The sequence below is a fragment of the Rhagoletis zephyria genome, unplaced genomic scaffold (genome assembly GCF_001687245.7).
Source record: "Rhagoletis zephyria isolate East Lansing unplaced genomic scaffold, Rhagoletis_zephyria_1.1 Rzeph_scaffold_00494, whole genome shotgun sequence".
Classification (NCBI taxonomy): Eukaryota; Metazoa; Arthropoda; class Insecta; order Diptera; family Tephritidae; genus Rhagoletis; species Rhagoletis zephyria.
In genome coordinates, this window is record NW_016157578.1 from 81378 (window position 1) to 102803 (window position 21426).

Sequence of the window (21426 nt, forward strand, 5' to 3'; positions counted from 1 at the left end):
ATACATATATAGGTTTAAATATATGCAATGAGCTTACCATATGGTCGCTGTAATACAAATTGATGTTTCCACTAGTTGAATTGTGGTAGGTCAGTAAATAATAATTTTGGTTAGGTCGGTTGATATTTTTTTAGTTACTTTTACTTTATTTGAAGTTACAAGTAATTTCGAATGCGATAGTATTTGTAGTGTTATTTTTCTTAGTTTATTTTTCATGCGCTTTACTTGAGTTTTTTTCTAGTTTAATTCAATGAACTAATAAAAGGTGAATTATATTGTATTAGATTAAGGGAATACATATTAAATAAAATTTTGTGTGTACAAGATGAATCTAAGTGGTTGAGACGGATGTAATGGCAGTAATGAGGGGTTAAACTACAAGTCTTTGGTGTGGGTGTTGCACTTGTGCAACAGAGGGGACGTGGGAGTGATGACTAGGTGAAATGACGGACGTTGGACAACTGACTGCTGACAGACGAACCCAAGTCAGGTAAGGGGGCATCGCTCGGTGTTAGGAGTCAAAGCGGTGCCCAAGGATTCACGCAGGACTGCGTTGAAGTGGGTGGGAGACTCAACCTGACTAGACAGGCATCTTTTTTTCTCTTCTTTGTTTTTCGGTCTCCTTTTCTTTTCACACAGGCATGATACAAACTTTTTTTGTTGGTGTAACTGGTAGCGAAGCAGGTGAAGACAACCAAACCCCCCCAACCGACGGGCTATGCCAGGGCACGCTAGCATGCCTGCTTGCCACTTCGCTTTGCAACAAACACACGGTTACACAACAATGTGTAAAGAAACATATGTACATATGGATAAGTCTGTACAGTAAAATGAATCGTTATACGCAGCTAATTTGTTTTTATTAATCTAGTTGTGTTTTAGTTTTACTAGTTTATGTTAACTATGTTTTTAAAAAATTTGACATCGAAAACAAATATTAAAACTCAAAAAAATGTTTGGTAGGTTTTGGTTGGTTATGGTAGGAAATTTTGGTAGGAAAAAAAATTTGTCTGTGGCAACGCTGATGGCAATGCAAACATTTACATTCACGAAAGCCTCTCCAAAGCAAATCGTGCGATAATGCACTATGCAACTCAACTCAGGCGCGAAAAACATCTGTCAGCTGCTTTCTCAATACGAGGCGAGGTTCTGGTTAGAAAAAAGAGACGGTGATATGGCCATAAGAGTATTTGATAAAAAGAGTATTGACGAAATTGTTGGCACAACCTGAAATACATAATCAAGTAAATGCACTCTTCGAATTACTTATACTGTATATGCTATTGTTTAGATGTAATGTTAGGTTTAAGTTTGTCTCATTTTTTCTTCTTTCTCCTTCTTACTCTCGCCTTAACTATTTTCAGTAGTCTTACAATGAGTCTTGCCATGATTGCTTGTAGCTTGATCTGTTCTTACATTGTAGACATGAGAATGTTTCCTTTTCAGTTCAGTGCAGAAAAGTCTAATTTAACATGACTGTTATGCAAATGTCCGGCGCTGATGGAAATCATAAGCTAATGCTAAATATTCTGTGTAAGCAATCTGCTGGTCTGAACATAGTTAATTTTAACGCACGCAGCCTGTGTTCTGATAAAATGGACTATGTTAGACATATTTTTGAACAGTCTCTAATAGACATCATCTGCGTGTCCGAAACTTGGTTCGGTGGTAATGCATCAGATTTTCACTGCTGTATTAACAACTACAATGTGCTTCGAAATTATCGGATAACCAAAAGGGGAGGTGGTGTGGCAATCTACTGTAAAACTTCTCCCAGCATCAAACTTCTTGCTATGTCAGTTGACTCTGACATAGAATACTTAATTACAGAGGTTACTGATGGTATATCCAAAGTTTTGATTTCATGTGTGTACAATCCACATAAATGTTACCCGCTAGACTGTTTCTTTTCTGAGTTGTCTCTGTTTCTTATTGATTATGAGTGTTATGTGATTTGTGGAGATTTCAATGTTAATTTGCTCGTCAATGATTCTAGTAGCATTAAACTACGTGATCATATAACAGCAGCCAGTCCGGCTATTGTCAATGACGCAATGCCTGCCAGTAACTCTAATCCCAGTCTTTTAGATTATTTTATTACGTCCAACTTGTCTTATGTACTAAAATTTTACCAACTGTGTTTTATATCGGACCATGATTTAATTTTTTGTATTGTTGATGTTGCATTTAATTGTCCAGAAGCTAGTATTGCTTTCTTGTACCGTGATTTTAGTTCCTTAGACACTAATGCGTTGTTTTCTGAATGTAAATATATATGTTGGAATGATTGCTGGTATTACGAGACGGTTGACAAGAAACTAGAATATCTCAACAATAATTTATCTGCTCTATTTGATCGATATGTCCCTATACGCACTGCTAATACTACTAATAAATCTTGCCCTTGGTACAGCAGAAAAGTAAGTTTCGCTATAAAGAAACGCAATAAAATGCATGCCAAATGAAGAAGGTCGAATACTGATGCTTTGTGGAACTTGTACAAATCTGCTCGTAATGAAGCGACAAATATTATTAGGCAGGCAAAAAGGCGTTACTACGATCGTAAACTAAATCCTTCTCTTCCACCCGAAATTTGAAAAGTCTACGAATCCATGGAAAAACGAATGAAAAATGTCAAGTAGACCCCGACACATTAAGTGAATATTTTATTAGTTCAAGCAATCTCTGCGACTCTTTTAAAGCTCAGGATATTGCTGCCAGTGCTTCTGTCATTAAGGATGCTTTTGAATTCCGAGGAGTTAATAAGGACGACGTTATAAAGTCTCTAATGGCTATCAAGTCGAATGAAGTGGGTAATGATGGAATATCGCTGAAATTTGTCAAAATCGTGCTTCCTTTTATTACAAATCCTCTTACTCACATAATAAACCATTGTATTACAAGTGTTGTTTTCCAGCTGCTTGGAAAAAGGCAATTATCTTGCCTGTACCAAACAAANCTGCATGCCAAATGGAGAAGGTCGAATACTGATGCTTTGTGGAACTTGTACAAATCTGCTCGTAATGAAGCAACAAATATTATTAGGCAGGCAAAAAGGCGTTACTACAATCGTAAACTAAATCCTTCTCTTCCACCCGAAATTTGAAAAGTCTACGAATCCATGGAAAAACGAATGAAAAATGTCAAGTAGACCCCGACACATTAAGTGAATATTTTATTAGTTCAAGCAATCTCTGCGACTCTTTTAAAGCTCAGGATATTGCTGCCAGTGCTTCTGTCATTAAGGATGCTTTTGAATTCCGAGGAGTTAATAAGGACGACGTTATAAAGTCTCTAATGGCTATCAAGTCGAATGAAGTGGGTAATGATGGAATATCGCTGAAATTTGTCAAAATCGTGCTCCCTTTTATTACAAATCCTCTTACTCACATAATAAACCATTGTATTACAAGTGTTGTTTTCCAGCTGCTTGGAAAAAGGCAATTATCTTGCCTGTACCAAACAAAGCTCTTCCTTCTGATCCCTCGGACTATAGTCCAATTAGTATTGTACCAGTATTTTCGAAAGTATGTCAGTCTTTAATGACCGAGCAGATCTCAAATCACATTAAAGAAAATAACTTGCTATCTCCATTGCAGTCTGGTTTTAGGCCAAAGCACAGCTGCGCCACAGCTATGACCAAAATTTTAGATGATATTAGAATACCATTCGATAATGGAGAACTTACCCTTCTCTGCCTCTTAGACTTTTCTAAGGCATTTGACTCGGTCAACCACACTTTGCTCCTTTGGAAACTCAGGAATTACTTTGCCTTTTCCGACAGCTCTATAAAACTTTTAGCTAGCTACCTTGAGGGTAGAGTTCAACAAGTTAAAGCAGATAGTGTTTCATCCCGGGTCAATGCTCCAATAGCGGGTGTTCCTCAGGGTTCGGTTCTAGGTCCTTTCTTATTTAGTATGTTTGTCAATGACGTGTTTTTAGAATGCAAATATGTCAACGTCCATGCGTATGCTGATGATATTCAGTTATATCTGTCTAATCGCATTGGCATTGTCGAAGATTTAAAAAAATAAAAATGCTCTATCCTTAAATGCTGCAAAATCTTATGTTATGCCTATATGTAAAACTGAAGCTGGTACTAAAAGCATCACATCGGTATGGATCGGTCCAACTGCCCTCAAAACTTCCGAAAAGACCAGAAACTTAGGTTTTATTATAAATAATAATCTGAACTGCTCCGACCATGTAAACAAGGTTGTTAGCAATGTATTTGTTATATTACGAAGTTTGAGAATCTCTGCGTCGTATACACTGCAGGAAACGCGGCGGAAACTTGCCCTGCAGTTAATTGTACCCCACTTCACATACTTTGAACTAGTTTACACCAAACTTGATTCAATTTCAGCCAGTAAGATTAATGTAGCTTTTAACAACGTTACGAGGTATGTGTACGGTATTGGTCGTTTTGCTCATATATCGCCATGGAGAGATAAAATTCTAGGATGCAACATTTTGAACTTTTTGGCTGCAAGGAACTGTATGTTCATATTTAAATTGTTAGAGCGGAAGCTTCCTCAATATTTATATGACAAGCTTGAACCAACCAAATCACTTAGAGATAACAGCCTGGTTGTCCCTAAATTCAATTCTCTAACCTCCAGCCGGCTGTTTTTCGTTGGCGCTGCAAGATTGTGGAGCTCGATTCCTAACTGTGTAAAAACTGGACTGAATAGGAGTAACTTCAAACGGGAAATACTTCAATATTTCAGTAGTATTGATTTGATACTTAACCTTCTTACTTATATCTACTATCTACTTCTTCCTATCTAAACTATCTTTTGCTTTGCTAGTATATATTTAACACTTTAAGCACGAATATTTATAATTTTCTATGGTAATTATTATTATATATTTATTATTATTTTTTCTATTATTTTATTGTAATTTGTTATAGTAAGATTTTAAATATTAGTTGATGTGCATATAAGAGACTGCAGTGTCTTAGTTGTACAAATATTTGTAACAAATAAATTGAAATTGAAATTAAATTTATCTAAAATATACCATATAAATCTAAATTTCAGACTTTGTACAAAAACTATAAAAATTCCACAAACTTTTCATCCCAATTCCATGCATTATAATTTTAATTTCTGGAATAATTTTTGGTATGCAGTTTTAGTTTATTAAATTCTAGTATAATAAAGTGCAAGTTTTAAGTTGTTAAAAAATCGTGTTGATTTTTGATTATTTTTTTGCTGACGGCACCAGGAATTTTCTTCCATACGAAGTAATTTTTTATATGAGAAGAGGCCACGACACAAAATCAACGCGATTTTTTAGCAATTTAAAACTTCCACTTTATTATACTCAGGGTTTGGAGATTCTCATTTATGATTACCCGTTTTCATTCATTTATGAGATTTATCATGATCGATAATATTCCAAATTTATTTTTGCATTCTTTTATCGCGAGTGAAAACATATTTAACATATATATATATAAAATTATCATCTCACATTCGGAATGCGATCGACAAAAAAATTTCCGCAGCTTTTCATTCGCGATCGAAAAAAGCAAAGAAATTTCCTCTAACTCGAATATGAGAAGTCCGAGCATTGCCGATGTCGGCCTCTCATAAATGGGAAAAACGATGCAAGTAATCCATTAGCGATCACTCACAACAAGGTTCCGCGATCATTGGCAACAAATTTGGGGATTCCACGACCAAAATAGTTTGGGAACTAATGGTCTAGACATAAGTGACTAGTAATTTTCCCTTAGTTGTCAGCGGTTAGGCATTAGTCGTTTCTTTTCATTATTCATTAGTTAGTCATCATCAAATCTAAAATAGTTTGTGCATCCGAATCAAGATTTCTACCGATGTAGAATAAATGTGCAAATTCAGTCCGTGCAGACTTTCCAATCGGTTAGAAAAGAGTGTATGCATGTGGGTTGCATTTACCAGAGTTATGCAGAATTCCCGCTAGGCATTGAAATGACAAAAAATTTAAACCATTTAAAAAATGTCATGTGGTAACAGACATAATCACTATTTTAATGAACGGCACTATGTTCACGGGTATTTTTTAATACCTGGCATTGTCATTTAATGCCTAGTGGAAATTCAGTATTAGATATAATTGAGTTAAAAGTATAAACATACTATGGATGTTGGTCAACACTCCTAAATGCCCCGTAACCGCCTAAACCCGATAAGTAAATCGGTTTTCTATACAAAATTATGTAAGTTTACGAAATTTACGCAAATGCCCAGTACGCATTTAGATGAATACCCCCCAAGTATGTGTAATACTTACTTGGCGAATGACGTGGACGACGAGGTATGCTCGGTGAACGAGCAGATCGCATTCCATGTCTACGTGTAGGTGATGCCTTATGCGAGCTATTATAACGACGCCTATGGCCAACCGGTGTTGACGAACGGCTACTTTCCGAGCTTGTGTCAGATCGGGAACTACTTGAGGAAGAATATGAAGAATTGCTACTGTAGCTACGGCGATCATGACGTCGTTTGCTACTATGGTCTCGTGAATCTCCTCGTACTCCAGGTGATCTCATCCAAGGATCGCGCCATTCGTCACCACGACCCACAGGTTCAACACGCTGAACTATAACTTCTCGAGTCGGTCGCACTCGTCGCTCATCTTCATAGTGGGGCATACGATGAGGAGGCAGCTCTCGATAACGTGCTGAACGACCATACGAATCCACATCATCATATGCTGGAGGTATTGGTGGTCCACGTGGAAATCGCTCGGTTGGACTGTACAAGCCAAGTGGTTCTTGATATAAGCCGTGACGACCATAAGGTGGGGCAATCTAAAATAACAAATAAATCATTAATCATTACAATCCGCACTTTAAGATAGTCACGCACATCTTGTGGGGAAGCCCTTTCCTTGAGATAGTATGCATCCTTTTCGATTTCATCTGGAGATAAAGTCAAATTCATTTTCTTGTCCTCGAAATCCATGTCTTGCTCTTTTCGCTTATTTGCCTTGCGCATCATTTCTTTAGCCGTTCTTAAGCCGCGTTCCCAGGCGCTTTCAATAACGACCGGAACTTCCGCTGCTGGCGCTCTAGGATCAAGGGGCGGACCAAAAACAGAAGGCGTAGGTTGCAAGCCCAATCGGTGATGCAATACCGGCCGATCCGTGCGAAAGTCATGATAGTCTATTGGATGAGCCGGATAATTGGTAGGCCGAGAGGCAGCTGGGCCAGTTTGTGTAACAGGAACAGGACGCACCAAATCAAACATGGTGTAATTTCCCTTATCTGTTACCCCAGGATGAAGAAAGCGGCAACTCATTCCCCACGTACATTGACCACGGGTATAAAAGCGGCAAACTGGTTTAGGTTCGGTTTCCTCTGGCCGTTTCTCGTCTTCATCTGTCACTTCACCTTCTTCTAACTCTTCGCCCTCTTCAGCTTCTCCATCAGATTTCGAAGCCTTTTCATTATCCTTACCTGATTTACTTTGTTGCTCATCTGTTTCTTTCTCATCATCCTTACTTATGTCTTGGCATTCACCTTCTTCAGCTTCAAAATCCAAAGCATCTTCATCATTTGGTTTGACCAACTCCACGATAGGATCATTTTGTTGCTCCAGTTCATTGGAATTTGTCGCTTCGTCTGATGGCTTTGTGGTTTCCGTAGCCTGAAATAATGTATACATATACATAAACCATGGCATACCATGTAAAGCAGTGTTTAAGTAAATTGCAGAGCGACGCATTAAAATGTTTTGACTATTTAATTTTCTTTTGTTAAATTTTTATTCAGCCCTATGGCAAATTCCATGTGAATAAATCGTTCCCATAATTTAGCCTGCAAAACAAAAAAACAAATTGGGAAACATTGTTTTTGTTTTGCTTTATAATTTTTGGGAATATTTGTTCATGTTAAATTCGCAATAGGGCCGATTATTTTTTATAAAAATATACATAGTTAGTTCTACAACAAAAACCATGAAAACGAAGTTTCACACTTTCTAAAAAAGATAAAAACATTCAACAAATTGTCACATCATATCGAGCCCTAACCGCCAAAAAAACGTAAGCGACATTTTTTTCAAAATTTTCTTTTTGATGCAGAAATGCATCTAGATGCTCTAGGAATATTTCTGCATCAAAAAGAAAATTTTGAAAAAAATGTCGCTTACGTTATTTTGGCGGTTAGGGCTCGATATCGTGTCTAACAGTACTGTGTGTACAAGAATGATAGAATAAATACAAGTAATTTTTAAGCAATAAACAAAACCGACTTCAATTCTCATATAAAAATTTAGGAGTACCTTCAATTTTTTCATGATCCAATGATTGGATCTAAACCAGATTACCTCTGAGACACTACCTTTCCGATGCAAAAAGAATTTTCGAAATCGGCTGACGTGGTCGAAAGTTATGTGGTAACATACATAAAAAAATATATATATATATTATATTCCGACGAATTGATAACCTCCTCCTTTTTTTGAAGTCGGTTAACAAGATTGCGCTAATCGAGCTGAGAGCAAACGGCCGTGACGTCAACAAATACCAGAATGAGAGAGCAAGACGAACTCGACGAGAAAAAGAGGAAGTATCGAACAAAAGGCAGTATTGCCAAGTTTTGAATTTGAAAAAGCACCAAACTTTTATTGGTGTATTTTATGGACTTTATATGTATACATAATTTTATTGTAAGGATGCCTATTCAAATTAATAAAAACCAATGTTTTTTGCATGACGGTCGATTTCTTCTCGCATGATTAAAGGTGCTGCTACATATTTTGTTGTAGCTTATTACTATCACTGTGGCATGATTTTGTTTAAATTTTGAGATGAGTGAAGAATCATAAAAAATGCATCTTGAACTGCATTACTCACCGCTCAAAGTCAGTGAAATTATAAACGTTGTTTGAGCACTCCACAATATTTGCATTACGTGCAGAGTGGAATATTTGAACGCAGATGCAATTCGATTTTGAAAGCCGTCAGGAGGAGCTAAAGAACAAAGCTTATCCTTCCATAGCAAACCGAATTCGAGACAACATACGCACCCCTTTTTAAAAAGTTAGTAAAAACGGGTACAATAATAAAAACATCCGCTGCAAGACAGCTGAGTATCAAATGAGTCCTCATTTTATCATTATCACTAATTACAAAAGTGTTTATTAAAGTACTCATTTTTGTTCAGGCGATGGGAAAAATCTTAGCACTTTCCCTTTGGCGTTGTAGTTTTTTTATCTCTGCTTACTAATTGCAAACATTGATGAACGAAAAATATATCTGCTCTAAAAACTACAAAACTTTTTATTTTTGTTTTTATAAACACATCAGTGCTAATAAATAAAGTACTCATTTTTGTCGTTATAAACTCCTCAGCACTAATAACACTGTGAGACAAATGGTAGGGGTCAGTGATCGGGAAGGGTTCAAACTACCGGGGAAAGTTATATCGGTAAAAAAGAAGTTATACGTGTCCCGGCGTTTCGCTGGGTCACGTCTAGGAATCGAGATATATCGATTTGAAGTTAGTAACTATCATATAGGGGAAATTGTCACCTTTGGTGGTCTTTTTTTTTACATAACTCGAGAACCACTAGTCCGGTACATTTCGTTGAGATATCTCAATTTTTGCTCGAGTTATCGTGTACACGGACGGACGGACAGACGGACAGACGGACGGACAGACAGACATGGCTTAATCGATTTCTTTTTTCATCCTGATCATTTAGGCTGTTTGTGCACAAGTGCGCTCGGGTATAAAAATAAAATAAGAAAAACTCCATTATAAATCCTGTGCTATCCATATTTTTGGCTTAATATTTTATTTTTATTTTTATGCTGCTTTATTTAATTTTGCTTGTTTACAAATGTTTTGGCAGTTTATGTATCATACCGTTTCTAAGACGTAACTGTTGAACTCAGTAGTTGACAGCATTTCAGAAACAGTGTGATAGCTAAACAGTTGCGTAGGTGTGTGTAAATCTGTTGAATTCGAGGGGAAACTGCTCATCCATGCCTTGCAGGGATCTTTTTTTATGTAACTCCACATTTTATGTATGTATGTATGTACTTACATATGAGCCATTCTTTTTTAAGTCGGACGGATTTCGTAAAAAAACTTATGTCATGTCTCCGATTCGCTTAAAATTTTTTTTATGGATTCTATACATGAAATAAGCTAACACGTGTTCGAAGATTTTTTTCTTTTTTTTCTTCGGAGATATGATCTGTCAAAGTTTGCATTTCTTCGTGATTCTGACCATGTACTCCTTCAAATCGTTATATCTCGGGTTCTGCGCATCGTAGAGACTTCATCTTAACGTCGTTTTAAAGCTAAAGAAATGGGCGAAGATATTATGCCGAAATCCGCAATAAAATCTGCGTTTCGCTAACTTTAGTCCTGCAATTGCCACGCCCATTTCTAGGAGTTTGTCGCCTTAAAGAAAAATCTTGCCGTACAAATGTTATATCTGGATAGGTATTCTATCGGAGTCCGCAATAAAATTTTAATTTTTGCAACAACCCGATGTTTAACACCTTACTAAATATATCTCAACATAAGTTTTCGAAAACAAATCATATATTTAATATATAATTTATAATTTTAAATCCCTAATTTACTGGTCTTTACTATGCAAATCATCTTTAAAAAGTTCAATTGTTAATAGCTAAGTTAGCTTCGGGACAATCTTGACCACCTTATGTATAGAAATGTTAAGCCCGTTTCTTTAGCTTTAAAACGACGTTAAGATGAAGTCGATTTGAAGTAGTACATGATTGGTCAGAATTACGAAAAAATGCAAACTTTGACAGATCATATCTCCGAAGAAAAAAAAATTTAACAAAATTCCTCGAACACGTGTTAGCTTATTTCATGTATAGAACCCATTCAAAAATTTGAAACCAATCGAAAGAGTGACACCAAATTTGGTGTCCGATATGAAAAAGAATGGCTCATATATCTATTGATTTTATATAAAAAGACTAAATTGTGTTCAGTGCATATCAAAGTCTTATTTATAGATAATGAAAACAAAAACGCCTGGACTTCTTCTTTGAAAACCCCGCGCAATATCCCCTTTGGTTCCCATTATTTGAGCCAATTTTTCGTATTGCCCGTATTGCTGCTCGCGAAAACACAGAAATCGAGAAAATTCATTTATGATGACTTTTACAATCATGCACAGTATATTTTACTTAACTTTTTTTATAAAATTTTATTATTTAAACCCACGAAAATAACAATCGAAACATTCTCCATCAACAAATTTGCAATTTAGAAAAACGGAAGTACGATTGAAATGTTGAATAGGTATAATCGTAAATTTCGAAGATTGATCGAAACGAAACGGAACGCAGAATACCAAAGTTGCCTAACAGAGAAAATTTCGATTCGAGTCGAAATGCAGAATAGGGCTGATTATTATCTCCTTTTTACGTTTTGAAATCAATTTCTAAGTAAATTTTTTGTACGAGTTTCAAATAGGTTGTGTTGAAAGTACTGGCAAATAATATGCGATTCAGAATTCAAGTGTTTGGTAAGAAAAATATATAGTAGAACTCAACTGCTTTTAATAAAATGGTGTTTTATATTAAATTGTGTGAGTGCTTTATCTTAATTATGAGTTATTATTAAGCCGTATTGGCCTTGTCCCACCCGTCACAAAAAAAGCTAAAATTTGTTATATTTAATTACAGAAGTTAAGGTTGTGCTTCGTATTTGTTACATGTTAGAAATTCATTGCAAATATTTACCACAATTGCATTTTCGTTTCCACATAGTTAGATAAGAATAATTCAACAGTCAGAAATAGGTTTACAGGGCTGATAAGCTTTATTTGTTTGTTGAGGTGGGCGCAGGGGAGGAGGGGCCGAAGCGTGGACTCTACCTGCATATATACCCTTGTGGTCAGCTGATTAAGTTAAGTGGCATTTTGACCAGTTTTGGTTTTTTTCTTTTGTTTATTTAATGTTTATAGTATTTTTATAAAAGCACATTGCATAACCAAAACCACATAAATCCACGTTTCAAACTTCGTACACAAATTATAAAAAATCAACAAACTTTAACAATTACACCCAAAAATGTTTCCTTTTTGTTGAGGTATGCATGCAGTTTTATAGCCCATTAAATTTAAGTAGCTAAAAGTGAAAATTTCAAGACGCTAGGAAATCGCGTTGATTAATTTAATAATTTTTTTGGCTGACGGTGCTAGGCATCTTCTATATAAAAGGCACCATCCTAAGATAAAACGTGAGTGAATTGAACCCCTACTTGGCTTCTTATTTTTTTTAATAACTAATCTTTAATATGCACCACACTAAAAGCTCCTTTTCATATAAAAATTCGTGCGTGACCCACCCGTGACAGAGGAAATTCGGATTTTTTTATAATAAAGCTATAATTTGTTGTAGTTTTTGTTTGTATTCGTGGTTCTTTGTTTTATTATAAGACACACAGAAAAGTGCAATAAATTCGCCGAGTAAAATATATCTGCTCCAAAAAGCAGGTTATTTTTTTTTTTTTTTTGGCCCACCCGTGACAGAAGAAATAACTCAGTTTTTTTTTATATAAAACAGAGCTGCTCACTCCATAAGCACTTGTAGCACCATGGTACAATAATTACATGTATTGTCTTCCCAGAGAGCGCATATTCCGATCTGTCTTATTTGAAAAACATCATTGTTGCCCACACTAAAAGGTTTACTGTAAGGGAAAAGGGATATTTCTATTCACCATATACCATATATGTATGTCCATTTTTTTTTTAATAAACTTTCTTGCAGAGAACTTATTTAATTTGCAAAAGCCGAAAAATAAACATTCGCTTAGTAAACAAAACAAAAATTTTGATTGCTCAATTTACTTCAAACGTGTTTTCCATGGTGGAATAATAACAAGGTGATGTCAGTAGCGAGGTGTTTGTTGTAATTTTGACAAGATCGGCATGCTTATTTTCAGTGCTGCCGATCTTAATTTTTATACTACTATTTGTTGGGAAATAGTATCTAAAACGTTCCATTTTAGTAATTCGTTTTATCGCGATTTTTAAAGAACTTGGTGTTTTCAGAACGATATTAATGTTTAAAATTGATGGATTTGTATAATTTTTGTCCTCAAAATGTAAAAAAATAAAAGATATCGTGGTTATCAATGGAAAAAGACGTACACAAAAATCGTATGGAAAGGCGATTTTTTATATTAAATAACTTTTGCTGCATTGTCATTGTTCGTTGCAGAGCTGAGTCACTTGTTCCTTACCTCGGGTGGGGGGTAACAAGTAATTCTCAGCAGTGATTGAACTACAAATACTCTTATTTTAAAATTCTCTACCCCTTACCACTGGTGGGGTGAAGTAGAGTCTAATAAAATAAGAGGTTAGTACTTACCCCTGGTGGGGGGAAGTAAAACTTTAATAATGAAAGAAGAATAAAGAGTGTTAAATTCTTTACCCCTTACCTCTGGTGGGGGGAAGTAAAGCTTATAAAATAAAATTAAAAGAAAAAAGAGAAGCGGAGAAGAAATGGTTAGTTGAGAGTCTTTACGATTCTGAATATTTATTAAATATTTCTTCTTTATATACAATTTTCTTCCTAACTAATTGTAAATGTACATATGTGTGTGTGTGTGTATGTATGTATATTTACAAAAGATAAAATAAGAAACCAGTGTATTGGTTCTTATGGTATTTTGGTTGTGTGCCTCTGCTACATCTTTGCATGTTAAGAACATTTATAGGTAATGTATTTTCTGTTTGTAGCACCATAAGAGTTGCTTTGCAGCATTGAGATTTTAGTGTTTCCCGTATGCGCTTCAATTTATGTGTGTTTTTATTTTTGCAACTGATTAAGGATCAACCGATTCAATATTTTATTGTTTCTCGCGAACGTTCCTTACATTATATACCTACTTTTGTGCGTCGAATGCACTTGACATTCTTATCGTATGTTTGTGTTTGGATATATACATATGAATTTATATATGTAAATGTAAGCGTACAAATTATATTTTCTTCTATTTATATTTTCTTCAGTGGACTATATTTTAGTTTTGGTGCAAGTGCACAAATTTTATCTTTCCTTTGTATATTCAAGGATTAGAAATGTTTATTACAATTTTAAGTTTGAGTATTTTTAAGACCCAGGCATATATGTATGTTTGTATGTATTCAGACATGTTCAAAAATGTTTGAACAGTCATAATTCTGCGCCAAATGGACTACTGATACACTAGAATAGAGTGACTGCATGGTTAAATTAGGAATTCGCTTATATTATCGATATTTATGTGTTTTAATCTATTTAAAAAATCATTTACACTCTTATAGGAAATTGCCTTATTTTACCGACTTTACTTTTTTAAAGTTACAATATATGTCCAAGCTGTGTGGAGCTACCGATACAAACATATATTCAGGCTTATAAGCCTACAATTATACATTTTTCTACATTTAATTTGAAATAGTATAAACCAACGGATTAAAAGTAGTAAATAATTAATACCTTTTCTACTACTTTAAAATGCGTGACCGGAATAGACCTGCCGAAAAAGTGAGGTTAAGTAACTGACAACACCTTGTTATTATTCCACCATGCGTGTTTTCTTTTTTTTTTATTACAAAAATTTACTTGAGCGAAAACAAAAAGCAAAGCCACCTAAAAGTAAAAGAATCAACATTGAAAAGCGTCAAAATGAAAATAAGGGAGCACGAACAAGGCATAACAAGGTAGAAGTGATTTCGACATTTCTCTCTTTTGAACTGCGACTAAGATGTCAACTCCTAACCCTATACTATTCAAATTTTTTAATTTTTTAATATAAATTTTCAATTGTGAGCTGTGCGACTGATTTTAAATACATAATAAAATGAAAAGGAATTACGGGCGGTATGTTGTGTTTGACAAGAGCCAGGACAACAAACTTGTGCGTTATTTTAAAACTCCGAAGTATCAATGCTTCATTAGGAGACTCTTCACGTGTGCGTGAAGACCATTTTAGTGCCAGTGACTTTATTTGTTGCCCATCGCAGCCGGGTATTTCTAAGCGGACGCGTTTGTTCCCAGGTGCAGGAATTATTATACCGAACATATCTACAAAAACTTTCATTTCAAAGATACTAGCCCGCAGTTATAGTTAAAATAAAGTCGACTCTAAAGTTAAAAGCCGCTTTTTTTGACAGATATCCCATTGAAAGTTATGTCAAAAAGCTGCTTTTAACTTTAGGAGTCGACTTTATTTTGACTATAGCTACGGGCCGTTGAGTTTTATCAAATATGGTAAATGCATAACAAAGGGTTAATTTCTTTCTTTACATTTTTTTACATTACCGTCAGCTATGAGAGAGCTCGACTGAATTGTCACTTCTACCTTGTTGAATATGCCTTGAGCACGAATTTCGATGTGGAGCAAAACTCTCTGGGAAGACAATATCTTTAATAATTGTACCATGTTGTAGCACATTTGTTTTTGTTTTGCCCTGAAGTATAGGCACATATAAAAATTTACACCTTAAATCAGAGCTGCTCACTCCATAAGCACTTGTAGCAAATTTGTTTTTGTTTTGCCCTGAAGTATAGGCACATATAAAAATTTACACCTTAAATCAGAGCTGCTCACTCCATAAGCACTTGTAGCAAATTTGTTTTTGTTTTGCCCTGAAGTATAGGCACATATAAAAATTTACACCTTAAATCAGAGCTGCTCACTCCATAAGCACTTGTAGCAAATTTGTTTTTGTTTTGCCCTGAAGTATAGGCACATATAAAAATTTACACCTTAAATCAGAGCTGCTCACTCCATAAGCACTTGTAGCAAATTTGTTTTTGTTTTGCCCTGAAGTATAGGCACATATAAAAATTTACACCTTAAATCAGAGCTGCTCACTCCATAAGCACTTGTAGCAAATTTGTTTTTGTTTTGCCCTGAAGTATAGGCACATTAGACTGTCCCAAGAATATATGGAAAAAAACTTGTTTGCAAATTTTTACATGCATATATATTTTTTTTTAGCCTAAATAGCATATATATGAAGTTTTATGGCCGTAGGCTAACGATAACCCGTGCCGACTTTTAGTTGAAGTTTTAGTTAATAACTTGAACTACGGCTGCCAAATCGTCCATGAAAACTTTGGAAATGCAACAAATTCGAAATGTTTCCCATATTTGAACGCATTTCTAGTAAATCTGCATCTTTAAATTTTTAATAGGATGACAGGATTTCTCCCAAGCACATCGAACAAATTAATTAATCGAAAAGTATAGCGGCTTTTTAACGGTGTATTACAAGACTGCAAAACGATATGTTTTCTAGTCGAATAATTTGTTGTTTGCGTTGTATGTCCTGAAGGATTGTAATTGTAGAACATTTCTTAATAGGTGTGACAGGGCGTATGATGAACATTAAATTATTAAATTCAACTTGTATTACACTTTTTTTTTCGTTTAAAAAAAATACTTTTCATAATATTAAATAATCAAAATAAATCGTTTTAGTCTTTGACATGTCCTCTCGGGTTGATATAATGGTTGGACTTCCGTATGACATAAAAAAANCGGCTGCCAAATCGTCCATGAAAACTTTGGAAATGCAACAAATTCGAAATGTTTCCCATATTTGAACGCATTTCTAGTAAATCTGCATCTTTAAATTTTTAATAGGATGACAGGATTTCTCCCAAGCACATCGAACAAATTAATTAATCGAAAAGTATAGCGGCTTTTTAACGGTGTATTACAAGACTGCAAAACGATATGTTTTCTAGTCGAATAATTTGTTGTTTGCGTTGTATGTCCTGAAGGATTGTAATTGTAGAACATTTCTTAATAGGTGTGACAGGGCGTATGATGAACATTAAATTATTAAATTCAACTTGTATTACACTTTTTTTTTTGTTTAAAAAAAATACTTTTCATAATATTAAATAAACAAAATAAATCGTTTTAGTCTTTGACATGTCCTCTCGGGTTGATATAATGGTTGGACTTCCGTATGACATAAAAAAAAAATAAACTAAACATAATTTTCATATCTCACTGATTTACAACAGTTGAACGGCCTAAAGGGACATATAAAATAAGAAAGCATATAATTTGGTTTATTTAATATTTTGTAAGGCATTTTTTAAGAAAAAGGAATGTAGTAGAAAAGTTGAATTTAATAATTTTGTATTCATCATACGCCCTGTCACACCAATTAAAAAATGTTCAGAATTGCACGTTTTCAGGAGATAAACACAAATTTTTCTACTAGAAAAGATACATATGTACGGCAGGATTTCTCCCAAGGACATCGAAAAAATTAATTAATGGAAAAAGCATAGTGGATTTGAAGGGGTGTATTACAAGGCTGCAAAACTATATGTTTTTTAGACGAATAATTTGTGCATGTCCAGAAAACTTGCAATTTCAGATCATTTTTTAAATAAATTTTTATATTCAACTTTTTTAACAAATTCTTTTCCTCATTTATAAAAATGCATTTCATAATATTAAATAAACAAAATAAAGTGTTTTAGTGTTTGACATGTCCTCTCGGGTTGATTAAAGAATAAATGGGGGAGTATTAATTAGAAAATTTGAAAAATATTCTTTGAAATTTTTATCCTTTAGTATCCTTATATATATTAATAACATTTAAATTAAACTAAGGTTCTTCAAAACTCATTCAAAATTAAAAATCTTGAAGGATAATATTTTTAAAGGACATTTTTGACATGCTCCAGAAGGATAATTGAAAACAAAAGTTATAGTTAATCTTGTTTCGAATTTTTCTTTCATTTGATACCCATATCTCCATATTTTGTGTAAACTTTTGGAAATATATTATAATTTATGGTTCTTTGGGAAAAATCCTGACTATCAGGTAAAAAACAAAAAACACAGATTTACTAAATATTATGTCCTAATACTGTTCTTATAAAGAAGTAAAATGAGTAAATTAACAAAACACGCGAACTGCAACAAGCTTATTCTGTTAACTTTGACTGCAAGTCGGCACGGGTTGCCGTGGTTAGATTGCATAAAATTTTATTCGGATATTTTTTAAGATAACACCAATGATGAGGGGGTATGCGTCAAAAAAAACAATGTTGGTTTTTTGGGACAGTCTAAGGCACATATACAAATTTACACTTTAAATAAAAAAATAATAAATTATCGCCCTCCTGTATGCCCTGACATATAAACACAATTCCACTCCATTAAAATGTACAAATTTGCACAAACAAATATTGAATGAAAAAATAATAAAAAATTTGTCAGCACTGAAAAAAATTAATATTATAAATTGATTTAATATTCGTATATACTGAAAGTGAACACGAAATTTATTGGGACCACCTCTGAGACACTACCTTTCCGTTGCAAAAAGAATTATTGAAATCGGTTGACGTGGTGCAAAGTTATGCGGTAACATACATAAAAAAAAAAAATAAAAAAAATATTCCGACGAACTGATAACCTCCTCCTTTTTTGGAAGTCGGTTAAAAAACACATGGCGTTCATTAAAGTATGGAAGCGCGAGATCTTTTTTGCAAAAGTTTCGAGTGTATGTACATATGTTATGCTTTGTAATTATTAAACCGATGACGAAATATTACTTGCAACACCATTTTGTAACTAGCCACCAAAACTTTTTGGAAAATTTCCAAGGGGATATAGAAAATGATTGACTTCCAATCCGAATTCAATATAAATCTCTGGGAGCGTAAAGTTGATAGCATGGCAGACATTTTTATAACGTCGGATTGCAGAAAAAAGAAATTTCGCGACATTGAGGGAAAATGTCAACAAATGTTCGGCAAACTTCGGTAAAAAAAAAATGTAATAAAATTATAAATTAAGGTTGGACAAACTTACAGACTTGATTTAAGGTGCCCTTATTAAATTTGATTGCATATTGCTTCAATGGTGCTGTCATTTATTAACTCTTTAAAGTGGAACTTTTATAAGCGACGAGTATCCCAAGGAAAATGTAAAATTTGAGCTTGCAATGTGATGTAAATATGTGCAGGGACTCCTCCCACTAAATTTTGGAACTTTCCAGCCACTAGGTCGCTATCAGTTCTTAGCGCACTGTATTCCACGTATATGTTAATACTCCCATTGTTAACAGTTTTCATTCACTAATCGTACAATAAAAATAAACTTTTACTTTTTTGCTTCATTTAAATAATAAAAAAAATCTCAGTGTACACATAAATTTTGTAGATGTATTGCGATTTCACTTCAATACAACCCAGCAAACATTTGGAGTCAAAAATGAGTCTTTAAGGAGCCCTATTTCGTAAAAGAGTCACAAATTGTTTATTTATGAAACTCTTATTTCTTACCCATCTAGGACTCCTTTCGGGCTCATATATTCTGATCCCTCAGAATATGCTTGCGGGGAAGGAAGGAAGACATTGAACAGGTAGTATCAGTATAGCAGCTGATTTGATTTTTTTTTTTTTTCAAAATATTTGGTCTCGAAAATGTCAAATATTTTTAATTTCTTTTCACGAAAATTCCAAATTGTTAAAATGTATTTGCATGTGAAACCTTTTCCATACAAAACAAGCGATTGAATAGCAGCTTTTGGAACACAAATGGATAAGCAGAAAGAGGCAAAAATGGATAAGCAGAAAGAGAGGCAAAAATGGATAAGCAGAAAGAGAGTTAGGTTGAACAGCTGAGCGGGAGCATAGAAAAAAGCGAAGAAAGACTGATGCAGAAATTCAATGAGATTTCAGCGGAGCTGCTTACCATAAAGAAAACTATGAAATTCTTGGATGTGAACTGACTGCTGTTGAGTCATCGTGCGAAGCGATTAATGCTCTAAAAGCAGCGATGCTTGCGTTGAAAAAAAGAGACAGCTCGGTATGAAAATGAAACTGTAGCTACTGATCTGATCATCAACGGCATACCAAATGCTGTTAACGAAAATTGTATCGAGATCTTTTCTGAAATTTGCAAAGCAGTACATACAGAGATGCCTACAGTGAGGGAGACTTTCCGGGTACCTGCCAAGAATGATAGAATACAAGATTGCGCCGATGAGAGAGGATTTTTGAGCGTAACGAATATGTAAGCGTAAAAAATATGTAAACAATGCAGAAAAATGTGTTAATATTAATATTACATGGCCCAATTTTGCAGGAATCAATAAATATACAAAGAATGATTAATTAGGAACACGTAGCAATAACTTTAGACATGTAGCCCTTTAGGTAAGTACGATTTTTAGCACATAAGAAAAATGAAAACAGTGTTTGCAATTTCATGTAGACCAAAAGAAAGATGTGCAGCAAAGTGAATTTTTGGACTCCCCCCGAAAGCATACATTGTAAAAAGCCATGCAGAGTGCATATTTATATTTGTGGACGGTAGCCAACCGCCATAAACTCCACAGCTTTGATTTTACGACTTTTGTTCCATTTCCGAGATAATGCATGAGTGTGGCTTCTTTGGAACCAAATATTCTATGTAAGGAAAACATAATTTAAGCTGAACTTTTAAATGTATAATAATTTGGGCACTGTTTTGTATTAGGTACGTAACAGCGTGGTAAGATGCCGCTTGAATTAGCGCCTGGTGACCTTATCCACTGGTGCATTACCTAATACCAGCACTAAAAAGAACCAGGTACTAACAAAAATAAGTAGGTAGTGAAGTTCATGTATCTATTTACTGTAGAAACTGCTTTTGTATGTATGCCATTGTCAGCAAACTAAACCAGCAACTGTCTACATTCACCATGGAAATATACCTACTACAATTCACCAAGGAAAGGCCAACATAGTTCCATGTAGAAGCTCATAGCTCACACACATAGGACAAAGCTCGATTTGGTGTTTAATACATCTAGTCGCCGGCAGAACTGCTTCCACTTTTTCGCCAGGTTTGCGGCCGTAGGAAACGAACAAAAAAACTTATATCGCACGCTTTCCTTTTGTTTTCACTATTACACTTTGCCACTGCACACTTCATTTTGCTTTGTAATGTCTCAATAATTGTTTAAAACCACGCAGAAATATTAATGCACAAATATTAAAATTGTTATTTGGTTTTTTCGTATGCTCACAATCAATAATTGCACCAAGATGACGTCAAGCACACAGCTGATTCTATCAAAATCACAAAGAGCGGATTTGCGGTACCGCGATTGGCGCAATCTCTATTTCTCTCAATCGTGGGTACCTGCAAACAGTATGGCCAGGTCTTCTGCATGAGAAAACGTCCCTCTTGGTCTGAAAAAAACGTAAATTCCTACCCAAAAACGTCTTTTTCAAATGAATGTACAAAAAATTGTTCTTATTAAACTTTCATTGTATACAAAGGTACATATGTACCTGTAAAATGTCATTTCGACAGAGCACATTTAGAATTCATTGTAAACTGGTTTGAGATCGTTAATATAAAAATGATTTTATACATACACTTGTGATCAGCTGATTAAGTCACCAACATTTTGA

The 21426-nt window shown here is 34.6% G+C and overlaps 1 protein-coding gene across 3 annotated transcripts in view; it reads right to left on the reverse strand.

Annotated features, from left to right (window-relative positions):
* Positions 1 to 21426, reverse strand: part of LOC108359953 (zinc finger CCCH domain-containing protein 18) — a 193546-nt gene that overhangs the window by 66285 nt on the left and 105835 nt on the right. For all 3 annotated transcript variants that reach the window (XM_017612044.1, XM_017612043.1, XM_017612042.1), the window contains 2 exons: positions 6864 to 7643; positions 6283 to 6805 (listed from right to left, as the gene is read on the reverse strand). In XM_017612044.1, coding sequence (XP_017467533.1) covers positions 6283 to 6805; positions 6864 to 7643 — 1303 coding nt within the window. The remainder of the gene's footprint in view (positions 1 to 6282; positions 6806 to 6863; positions 7644 to 21426) is intronic.